Here is an 11,733-nt window from a genome sequence, read left to right on the forward strand (position 1 = left end):
CCCGCCCGCCGCCCCGCTGGCGTCCCCGGGTCCCCCCCCCCCCCCCCCCGCACCTCCGCCTGGAGCTCCCTGGACCGGCCGGAGCATCCACAGCAGAGCCCAGGCCCACATTAGGCTGCTCAGCCGCGGCTTCTCTCCGGAGCTCCCAGAGCCCCGGCCGCCCCCCTCCCCCAGCCCGGGCCACGGAGAAGTTTGGTGGGGACGAGCCTCCCCGTGGATGCGCCATCTGGCCGGGATGCCCCGCCTGGGCCGGGCCTCGGTGCTGCGTGCAGGGCCAGAGGGAAGGCACGAGGCCCAGCGGGATGCAGAGAGCTCCTCCTTCCTCTCCCAGCCGCCTGCTGGGCATCCGCCCCGAACCCCCGGGGAGGCAGGAGGTGCCCAGTGGGTTCTCGTTGCTTTGCCTCAGCGGAGGGGCAGCGTCGGCCATGTGGCTCCAGCACACGCCATGTTCCTTCCTGAGACGCCCGCCTTGGTCTCGGCCTGCCACCTCTCGGGGGCTGGGCCCGGCTGGCCAGGCTCCCCTCCCCTCCCCCAAAAGAGGGACCATCATTTTATTTGGTGACTTTCTCGGGGCTCGAGACATTGTGGGGGCGCCCATTCCTCCCTGTGCCAGAGGGCAGTGTCCCAACCAGAGCCAGACCCCTGTCAGCAAAGGGCTCCTGCGATGCCCCAGGCACGCTGGCGGGAGCCCATTGTGGTCTCCTCTGGCGCCCGGGTAGAGGGGATGGGCCTGCCCGGCTTCCCCGAGGAAAGGAGAATTTTTCTCTTGGAATTTGGCATCGAACCAGAGCATTAAAGTGAAGCGAAGGTCACCACCTAGCAAGGGCCCCTGATGAGCACAACGGCCCCATGAGGCAGTGCCAGCAGCGCTGGGCCCATCCCACAGATGAGGATATCGAGGCCATGGGGAGCAAGAAGTGTCCGCAGCAGTGTGCAAACCCAGCTCACCACAGCACTTGACTAGAACTAGGCACGGGTGTGACCGTGTCTGCAGGTGCGCAGTCTCTCTTCTGCCCATTCTGCTGGGGAAAGTCTGCACATGCCTGGGGCACCCAGGAAGCTCCCCCTCAGGGCCTCCCCCCCAGGGGAATGGGCCGTCATCCCCAACCCCACTGGGACAGCCAGGGCTAAATGCCCCAGGTCCACTTACCGATGAAAATCAAATGACTCTGTTGTGAATTGGTCCAGCCATTCTGGAAGGCAACATGGAATCTTGCCCAAAGGGCCGTAGAGGGATGCCCGCCCTTTGGTCAGCCAGGCCACTGCTGGGCGTGCGCCCCAAAGAGATAAAAAAGTTTGTACAGAACTGTTTATAGCCGCGCTCTTTGTGGTGGCAAAAAATTGGTAACTGAGGGGGTGTCCCTCGATTGGGGAATGGCTGAACACATTGTGGTCTATGATGGGGATGGAATACTTTGTGCTGTAAGGATTGATGATGTGGAGGAATTCCACGTGAACTGGAAAGACCTCCAGGAAGTGATGCAGAGTGAAAGGAGCAGAACCAGGAGAACATTGTGTAACGATTAAAAATGATAAAGGCTAATATAATGAGGGAAATTAGTATTTTAATTAAAGCCATTGCTGATAGAGATAAATCAACCACGCACCTGGCTAAGATCTATTCAAAATGCCCGCCAGTACCCATCTCCTTCCATCTTGTCTGTCTCATAGGCCAGCGAGCCCGCTCAGGTAGCAAAGGAGGAAGTTCAAAGCCACTTCCCAGTATTTAAAGCCTTCCCTCACCTTGAAGACATCATCTAGAACAGGAAACCCGTTGGACCACGGGAAATGTAGTTCCAAGGTCCCCCACGTGTCCACAGGAAGTTTGTCAAACACTACATATCTTGAGGCTCAATACTTCCAAATAGAACCCCAAGTGATTTTAAATAACACAATTGTACGCAGAGACAGATACATTGTAGCACGATCGAATGTAACTGACTTCTCTACTAGCAGCAATGCAGTGACCCAGGACAATCCCGAGGGACTTCTGAGAAAGATGCTCTCCGCATCCAGAGAAAGAACTGTGGGAGCAGAAACGCAGAAGAAAAACACAGGATTGATCACATGGTTCATTGGGGATAGGGTTAGGATTTGGGCATTAAAAGATCACTCCATTGCAAATATGAATAACACGGAAATAGGTTTTGAACAAGGATACATGTATAAACTGAGTGGAATTGCTACTCAGCTCTGGGAGGAGGGGAGGGAAGAGAGGAGGGAAAGAACATGAATTGTGGAACCCTGAGAAAATATTCTAAATAAATAAGTTAATTTTAAAAAAAGAAAGAAAAACAATGGCCTCCTAAGGATCAGAAGCACCAGCGTGGCCCCCCAGAACTCTGGGCCGCACTCTTTTCAACCACCTCAGTCTCTGAGAACAGTTGGACTCTGGGAATGTACCTGCACCAAGGCCATATCCCAGTGGGGCATCCAGGCTACCCACGGGTTGGACTTGACACCCAGACTCACTGTCCCAAGGTCATGGCCATCTCCTACCCCCAGAACAAAAGAACCAGCCAAGAGAAGGAGCCAAGAAGTGTCTTCCAGGAGCTGTACATGGAAGGGGGATCTCTTGGGGAGACTCCATCCCTCTTTTCTTCCAGAGACATGAGAGAGGTGAGACTTACGCAAAGGCCACGTCCAGGCTCTCTGGTGACTTTTGTTCTAGCCAAGTAGCACATCCCAGAGCTGCCTCTCTGTGCCAGGGTTCCAAGGGCCAGGTGGCTATCGTGTCAGAGATGCTCAGAGCAGGCGTGCACAGGCTGGATCCATTGGCCCATTCGCAGTGGGCAACAAAGCAAACACACCTAACTTATTCACTGTGGCCTCCAACAGCCAAAATCAAGGGGATCTGGGCTACCCCCTGGCACTGACCATCCCTGGCAGAGTGGCCAACCTGCACCTGTTCCCTCAACCGTAAAACAAGAAGGTGGAGACCCCTGGAGGGAGCAGGAGAGGCTGAAGCCATTTTCTCCACAGCGAGGAGGGAGCTGAAGGGAAGGCCAGGAGAAGCCGGACTCGGACCTTGCATCTTGGCCTTTTCCTCGTGTCCAGAGGAGGCTCGAGGGGCTCCCAGGGAGCAGCAAGAATAGAAGGGCACTTTCTGAGCGCCGGCCTCGTCTGGGCTTCTTTTCCCAGGCTGGTGGGTGAGACGGGCTCCAGCTAACGTGCAGGACCAAACCAACAAGAGGCATTTCCTAATCACCTGCTCTGGGCCAAGCACTTGATGGCAATCCTGGTCCTCCCGACACCCCTGGAAGGCAGAGGCTATTATCCCCATTTTATAGGTGATGAAACTGAGGCAGGTAGTCATGAATTGACTTACCCAGGGTCACACAGCTAGCAGAGGTCTAAGGCCAGATTGTGTGCTCATGTCTTTGTGACTCCAGACTGGGTGCTCTATCCACTGCACCACTTGGCTGCCTCAATAAATATGTGATGAATGAATGAATGAATGAATTTGTGCCTGAGGGAATGAGTGACAGGATGAACAGAAAGTAGAAGCCAAGGCTCATAGGCAAAAGAAAGTGCTAGAAGAGCTCTCAGATTGGGGAAAGCTTCCTGGAGGAGGAGTTATTTTAACTGGCTCTTGAAGGAGGCCTCGAAAATGACGGTTCCCTTTCTGGAGAGGAGGGAGGAGGGAGAACGACGGAGAAAGCGAGTTCCCTGTGCGGAGAAGGAATTCCAGCTGATTATTTTTTAAGAGTCATTTGCCAGCTGCTCAGTACATTTCTGAGATATAAATCCTCGTTACGCTCATGATCTCCTTATAAATGGAATTGATTTTTCCCTTTAGTAGACAAGGAAAGCATGTGGAGAGATGGAGCAGGAGCCGGTGACCCTTCCCGGCTCAGCCTGCCCAGGTTCCCTGGGTCCAGCCTCAGGCAAGCCAAAGGGATCAAGGGGAGGCAGTGTGAGACCACAGACAGAGCCTTGGCCTGGGAACCAGGAAGCCCTGAGTTCGAGCCCAGCCTCTGACAGGCCCTTGGTCCTGGTTCAGGGTGAGACACTTAACAACTCTGGACGACTCTTCAGTTCTAGGGAGGTGCTGATCTGCATGTGGGAAGGAAGTTTCCTCACCTGGGAATCCCTTCTTCCAGGGAAATCCTGAACCTAGTTAGTCCCAGTTGCAATGGGAAAGAATCACAGGTCAGAGCATTTCCAGGGGGACTCAGGCCGGTGACCTCCAAAATGGGCCCCCAGTCTGCACGGCGGACCCCCAGACCTTCTCCCGGACGAGGCCGCGGCCCATCATAGAGCCCACTAACTAACGACCAGAGAAGGGGCTCGGGAAATATGAGCAGAGCTCGGGCTCTTGGCCTGGGCCCAAGCAGCCAGAATAAAAGCTTCTGGAGATATTTCATCCACCGCCACGGCCCATTTTTTACCTCCAACGGTGGCCATTCGCTGAAGAAATATGAAACGGTCCCCGGGATTCCACGCGCAGACGCCTTAAAGAACTTTCTGAGTTATGTCTCTGCAACATAACAAATCACATTATCAATTAGCTTTTAGAACAGAAGTGGCATCCCATAATATATTCAAGCAGGAAAAAAATGGCCTGGCGGAAATTTATGGAACCCGAAAAAAAAGGTGAGGAGGAGAAATCCCTGGGAATTTATTGAGGATATTAGAGGAGGCCATAATTTGAGTGGCGGATGGCTGTCCCGGAGCAGGGGGCAAGGGCCACCCTCTGGAGATGGGCTCAGGAAATCCAGGATGCCTTTGGGGCTGGAAACATGGAGGGCAGCTTGCCCAGCCTGGAGGAGAGAGGGCAGGGAGGGCAGAGGATGGTCCCTAGGGAAAGGGAGAGAGGGGAGAGGCCCAGAGGAGGGGGCCAAGGGAAGTCTCTTGTGGTTGTCTTAATCCAAGAGAGACCTGTTGGGATTACCTTGTCCTTGTCACTGTTTTTGTTCAGTCGTTTCAGTCAAGTCTGACTCTGTGACCCCATTTAGGGTTTTGTTGGCACAGATGCCGGGGTGGTTGGCCATTGTCTTCTCCAGTTCATTCAACAGAAGAGGAAACTGAGGCATGGGGAGTGAAGTGACATGCTTAGGGTCACCCAGCTAGGAAGCATCAGAGGCTGGATTTGAACTTGGGAGGATGAGTGTTCCTGACTGCAGGCCAGCCATTCTGGGCCCCGTTAGCCACCGGAATTAGTCTGGGCTATTTTAAAATGTGCCATTTCTTTATTTTATACTGAGCCGAACCTCACACTGTGGGCCAGGCTGATGCCGGGAAGAGGAGGGGCTGGATCTGCAGCCCCAGGCCCATGCGGGGCCCTGGAGACACCCATCCTTTTTGAAAACGAGAAGCCTGGGTGCCATCCTTTTCCCTAATGTCCTTCCACCTGGCAGGTCCCGCTTCAGCCTCAGCATCCCGAAGGCGCCGGAGGGGAGGGGAGGGGGCGGGAGAGGGGATGCTGCTGAGGAACAAGCCACGGCTCTCTTGTTCCTTTGCTATAAATCCATCACAAACTTCGCCCTGGCTAGGGTGGCCTCGCCTCTCCAAGGACACGGCCTGACCCAAGAGGAGAGGCCTGGGTCCCCTGCAGATCACCTCCCCATGGCCGTGCAGGTCCTCTCATCCCTGCTTTCCTGTCTAAGAAACAAAGAATCTGGGGAGGGCCCCTGGAGAGAAGGTGAAACTCCCTTGTGAGCTAAGGCTGCCCACTGTGGCCCTTAGACACTTAGGAAATGGCCCCCGGGCCTGGTTGGGGAGGCTGGGCTCTGAGGTCCCCCCAGCCACCCTCCCAGGAAGTCCCCGTATGTCATTTCAGAGCTCGGGACATACACAAGAGCTTCGACCAGCTCCAAGCACTGGCCTCTGGGATGGGCTGCAGCCCTGGGCAGAAGGGACCACCAGGACCTCTTCGAGGGCCCAAGTTGGTTCTGTCCCCCTTCCTGAATGACCCTTGTGCTCAGGTGCCTCGGTTTACCTTTGGCACCCCCTGCCAAAGCTCTTAGGGCCCTGTCCCCTCAGCAATGGTCATGCAGCTAGGTGGTATAGAAGGTCCAATGAGGCTCGCCAATTCATGGAGAAGCTCTGTCTGGCCTCACAAGGGACCGGGGCCATTAGGAGCCCCCAGGAACACAGAGGCAGCATTGAATCCCAGTTCTCATGGGACTCTAAGCTCAAGTTCTTCCCAACCACCTTACTGTCCTCCCTACCCCTGGCCTTTATGCTGGACACAAGGGCCCTCCGATGGCCATTGAGGAGCCCTCCTGGCAGGAAAGGCAGCCCCAGCTCTGTCTGGGCACCTTCTTTCAGGTGAGAAGAGCAGGAGCAGCCACGTTATTTTTTGACATAGCCAATGCGAACATTTGGCTTGACTGAATATCTGAGAATTGCCTAGTCACGTCTCTCGCCCATTTATCAGTTGGGGAATGGCTTGATTTTTTATGCAACTGATTTAACTCCTTGTATTTTTGAGTAATTGAGTAAACCCCGTCAGAGTTTTTCGTTATAAAGATTTTTTCCCAGTTTGTTGTTTCCCTTCTGATCTTGGCTGCATTGTTTTTGTTTGTACAAAAGCTTTTTAGCTTGATATAATCAAAGCCATTTAATTTACATTTTGTCATTTTCTCCAACTCTTGCTTGGTGTTAAAGTCTTTCCTTTCCCAGAGACGTGACAGGTAAACCATTCTGTGTTCACTTAATTTGCTTATAGATAGGAGACGTTTTCAGAGAAATCGGGGAAGACTTGCATGAGCCGCTCAAGAGCGCCACGCGCAGAACCAGGAGAACAATCTCTCCCGTGACAACAGGGCTGATGACAAATCACTTTGGAAGACTTCAGACCTTTGGCCGACCACAATCCCGGAAGGCTGAGAACGCAACACAGACTTCGCCTCCTGCTAGGTAGAAAACTCCGAGGGCCAAAGGAATGTGCTGGGTTGGACCGTTTGTAAAAGAGATTTTCTTTTTCGGTGGAGAAGGAGGGAAAGAAAGCAGGTCTTTGCCAATTAACCAGAACTTTTTTGAAAAAGAAAGTGAATTAGCCTCTTTGTGTTTGGCACTGGGCGCAGGGGGCAGAGCTCCGGACCCTCAGGCGGATCCTAAGGCGCCTCCAGTCAGGAAAAAGGCTTAGAATAATGGTTGAATAATTAGAGTAAGGCCAAGGTAGAATGGGTGCCTTCGGGTTCTTCTGGTGCCTTATTAAGGTGTGGGACGGATCCCGGAGCCTCGCTGAAGTCGGGGGATTCATGGAGAAAGAGGAGCTACTTCAGGACCACGATGGAATGTCCACCCAGGAGGGTTTGCAGCACGTGAACTTGGCCAGAAGCCTCAGGTTTAGCACTGAGGTTCTCCTGGGAGCTCAGGGGCCATCGGACCAGCCGTGACCTGCCAGTAGCTGCCCACAGGCTGTTGCAGGGCCTTCTCGGGAGCTGGCTCAGGTTTTAGCAGCTCTCTGCAGAACCTGGGGGTGAATCTCTCTGGGCGCCACGTGGGAGGAAGAAGGCCGATGAAGTGGGGGTGGCGTGAGCGGGGCCGCTTCGTGATATTCTAGAGCGGCTCTTCCCAAACCTTTTTGGCCTGCCGCCCCCTTTCCAGAAAAAAAGATGACTCGGTGCCCTGGGAATTATGAAACTATCTATTAAACTCGGAATAGAACGTACTACAAAAAAAGTGCGGCCATCAGCGCCCTCCTGGGCCGCTGCGGCGCCCGCTCTGGGCATCGCTGCTCCAGAAGGTTGCGGGTGGATGGCTCCAGGCTGAAGAATCCACCGTACAGATGACCGCTGGAGACACTCCGGGGGCAGAGGGCTCGTTCTAGGAGAGGGCCGAGGCCCCGGGGAGGGCCCACGCCACACCTGGACGAAGGCACGGCCCACGGATGCTGCCCTGCGCTTGCCTAACCTCCTGGGAGCTGGGCCCGAGGCTGGCTCTCTAGGAAAGCATTTTGGTTTTCCATTCAATAACTAAAAGTCTATTTCCAAGTGCTGCTGGGAGCCACTGTTTTCCTGGACGGTCTTCCTGGAGGAGCCTGCGCTTCCCTCTCTTCTAAAGATGATTAAAGGGCGTCATTAGCCCGTAGCTCTGAAATCCAACTGGCAGCTGCGAGCGGAGCCATTTGTATGCAATTAGCACTCGTCTCCTTGAAGATGTGCGATAGGCCTCGTGCCTGAGCTAACCTTTCTGTCCTCCCGCTTCGGCATGACGGTGACGAAGGCAGAAACAATCCCTTTAATTATCCCCTCGCCAGCAGGGCAATCAATCGGCCAGACAGCCTGAGCTCCTTTGTCCCGCCCTTCCCCTTTGGCCTGGTGGGAGCCTTTAGGGGGCTGGGAGCGCCTTGGCCCAATCGGCCTCTGCCTCCGGATGCGACCGGAAGCAAGCGGGAGGCGGAGAGGAGCTGTTGGGAAAGAAAGGGCGGAGCCGGAGGGACGGATTCCCCTCCGCGAAGTCGAGGGAGACGAATCATTCTCCTGAAATTGGTCCCGAAGCCGCCGCCGAGTAAATAGAGATTCCGAACAGCCTGAGCTCAGCGTCGCTGCAAGGCCGCTGGGAGAGGCGAGCCAGGATGGCCCCGGAGGGCCCCGGAAGAGCCCTCCCGCGGCGCCTCTCCTCTCTGCCTCCGCCTTCCCTCGGCCGTCTCCTCGGCTCGGTGGGTTCAGAAGTCGTGGCCGAGCCGGTCCCTCCTCTCCACAGCCAGCCCAGGCTGCAGTCGCCGACACTCCGTTTGGAGAGTCCATTTGGCTCCTTTCCTCGGAGCTCCTGCGGGCATCTGAACTCCACTCGTGGCCTTTCCGCCCCGGCGCGCCTGCTTTGGTCGAGGGTCCCCGGGTTGAACCTTCCATCTTCCTCTCCGCTCGTCAGCCCCCGCACTAGGATCCGCAGCTTTCTTCGGCCTGCGCTTCCCCGAATGGTGGCACCTGACCCGGGAGGAGGCCCGGCCACTGCTCGGCTCTGGCCTCGGGGTCACCCGTCCCAGGTGATGGGGAGCTCCGGAGCCCCAGGTGCCGCCATGAGCTTCCCTTCCGGGTTATTGAACGTTTTTACGTTTTCTCTTGAGTTCGGCTTCTCGTCCTCCCTCACAGGATGCCCAAAGCATATACTGCCCCGACGCCCACCAGCGATTGGCCAGGCACCTTCTGAGCCAGATGACGGAAGCGCCCGGCCTAGAATGAGGCCCAGACCCTGGGATTCGCGGGTTTCCCCATCCAGCGGGTCCTGGTGTGGACCCGAGGCGTGGCCACCACTGGGGGCGGCACGAGGGAAAGCGCCGGGTCTGCTCGGCCGAGGCTCCCTCCTGCCCACCTGGGCGCCCTTGACCTTGTGCCTGGGAAGCCGCTTGTTTGGCTTCTCCCGCTGCGCTGGCCTGACAATAAAAGCCTCAATGGTTTCCCCGAGAGATTTATGGCGGCTCGGTGCCAGGCCCGCTTTGTCAGGGTGATTCAGGGGACGCAGCCCCCATCCACACTCCATCAAGCACGGCCGCGCCGGCCAATATAATCTAATTGTTTGACATTTTTATCACAATTCATTGAGACGAGAGGAGGGCGGCTGGAGGGAGGCGGCCGAGCTGCTGGCTAATGGCGGGCCGGAGCTGATGGGCCAAATTACAGGGAAGCTCTTAAACGTTCTTATTATAGATTTTAATTCTTTGTGACAAGCCAGGAGAGATGCTTCCACATAACGGGGCGGAGAGAGGCCACCCGCCGGCTGCCGGAAGCGCCCAGGGCCCGGGAGGGGCCTCGTCCAGCCCGCCTCCTGCCCGAGCAGCTGGCAAAGGGCACACACGGGCACCTCCAAGGCTTCCATCCCTGAAAAGGAGACTTGTTCAGGCACGGAGGGGGCCGAGCCGCGCCCTCCCCCCACCCCCGGCCTTCCTCTCCTCACCCAGAAAGCGGGGGAGGCGAATTCCAGGATTTCTCTGCTGGTCTTGTTTGGTTTTCGCTGACATGCCAGCGCACACGTGTGCGTGTATCACGCATGTGGACAGGCGGGGACACAGACGTGTGTGTGGGGGGGTGTACTGAGAACCGTTTCTCCGGAGAGGGGAGTTCCAAGGGTGCCAACAGCTTGCTGAATAAGCAACAACCACCAAGAGGCACCTGCAAGCGCCTCTTAGAGCTGGAGACGCCACGCCATCATCCACCGGGCAAAGGGGAGGCCGGGCTGGGCAAGAGCAGCTGAGCCCCGCCCGGCCGGAGCCTGGACCTGGGGAGGCCGCGCAGAAGCGTCCCCGACGGCCGACTCCCGGCGAAGGCCTCGCTGCCAGGCTATCGGGGCGACCAGAAAAGGCTTCTGGGAATGAAGCCGTCCACGGGGCGGCCCTTCGGACAAGCCGAGCAACAAGCTGTGGTCCGTGAGCCGACGACGCGGCTGGGAAGAAAGCAGAGCCGAAAATGGCTGCACTGCCGCGGTCCGGGGCTCGGCGGGGAGCACCAGACGGGGGTGCCGGTCAGGAGCTTGGGGGGCCCTTTGGGGGGCCTCGCGAGAGCCGCCGCCTCCTCCGGGCCGAGGGACGGCCACCCCACGGCCATTCCTGATGGAGGAAGTTGGGTCCGAGAGCCAGTGTGAGCCCAGGGAGGGATCCGTGACTTCCATCGCTGGCCGCTCGCTGCAAGGGCAGGGCCAGGCCGCAGCCGCTCCGTGTTCTCCCGACGAGCCCGGCAGGGAAGGCCTCCCCGGGCCGGCCGGGGCAGGACGGGCTCTGCCAAAAGGAGCGCCTGGAAGGGAGAAGCTCGGGGCTTGGCTCGGTGGATGGAGGGCAGCCAGCCTGACCGCCCTTCGGCCCCGACGGCAATGCACCGCGGCCGGTTCTAGGGCGCATGGACGGGTCGTCGACGCTCCATAACCAGCCTGGGAGGCCTCCTGGTCAGCTCACTGGGCTTCAAGCAACACCGAAGCAGCCCCTTTACCATAACATAAAGGAGAGGAGCCAGTCCTGGCGGCCTCCAGCTCTTCCCGCCCCACCCCCATTCCCTGGAGGCCCCGCCTCTCGCTTAGCGCAGGGCCAAGGAACGGGAAGAGCGTGGGCAGATTCGCACTCAGGCCACCAAGCTGGGCTCGGCTAGCCCCGGCGCCCTCCGGGACGACCCGGCCCTCATCTGCGGCTGTTTCGGAGGCAATTCCGACCCCGGCGCTCTCCCTCTGGCCGGGCCTTGAACCCGGGGCTCGAAGCCTTCTCCGCCGGGATCGCTAGAAAAGCCGGGCCGGGCGGGGTCGGCGTGCCACGTGACTCGGCTCGGCCCCTCCCCCCGGGGAAGCGCCGCCGAGGATTTACGGGCCCCGAGAGTGGGGTCGGCCCGGAAGGATGGCGGGCGCGGAAGCCAGAAGCGCCCCGAGGGGGAGGGTGTGCTGGGCGGCTGCCCGCGGGCCGGGGAACGAGCAGGGAGCCCCGAGTTCTAATCCCACCTCCGGGGCCGCCCCGCCTCCGTTCATCCGGGGGGCGGGGCTATGAGGGCGAGGGGCCCCGGCCCAGGCCCGCCGGCTGGGCCGCGTCTCGAACCCGGGCCTGCCGCCTCCCCACGGATGCCAAAGGAGGCGCCAAAGCGGCCTCCCTCAGCCGCCCCCGGCCTGGAGGCCTAACGGCGCGCGGGCTTAGCGTCCTCTGGCGGCCTGCGGGAAAGCAGCTGCTCCGGAGCGGCGCCACCCAGTGGCCGGAGGGGGCGCGACACCCGTTTGCTAGTTAGTCCGTTCCGCCGCCCCCCCCCCCCGGGGCCCCCCCAGACGCCCAGGTGTGCGGGGCTCAGTTTCCCGATCCAGACAATGGGCGTAGCG

The 11,733-nt window shown here is 58.2% G+C and overlaps 1 protein-coding gene across 1 annotated transcript in view; it reads left to right on the forward strand.

Annotated features, from left to right (window-relative positions):
- CFAP46 (cilia and flagella associated protein 46) overlaps positions 1 to 7,346 on the forward strand; it is a 160,677-nt gene extending 153,331 nt beyond the window's left edge. Inside the window, exons 45-48 of the mRNA XM_044660305.1 lie at positions 2,372 to 2,619; positions 2,672 to 2,919; positions 5,783 to 5,927; positions 7,167 to 7,346. Coding sequence (XP_044516240.1) covers positions 2,372 to 2,619; positions 2,672 to 2,919; positions 5,783 to 5,927; positions 7,167 to 7,346 — 821 coding nt within the window. The remainder of the gene's footprint in view (positions 1 to 2,371; positions 2,620 to 2,671; positions 2,920 to 5,782; positions 5,928 to 7,166) is intronic.
- The last annotated feature ends 4,387 nt before the right edge of the window (positions 7,347 to 11,733 follow it).

The sequence above is a fragment of the Gracilinanus agilis genome, chromosome 2 (assembly GCF_016433145.1).
Source record: "Gracilinanus agilis isolate LMUSP501 chromosome 2, AgileGrace, whole genome shotgun sequence".
Lineage (NCBI taxonomy): Eukaryota > Metazoa > Chordata > Mammalia > Didelphimorphia > Didelphidae > Gracilinanus > Gracilinanus agilis.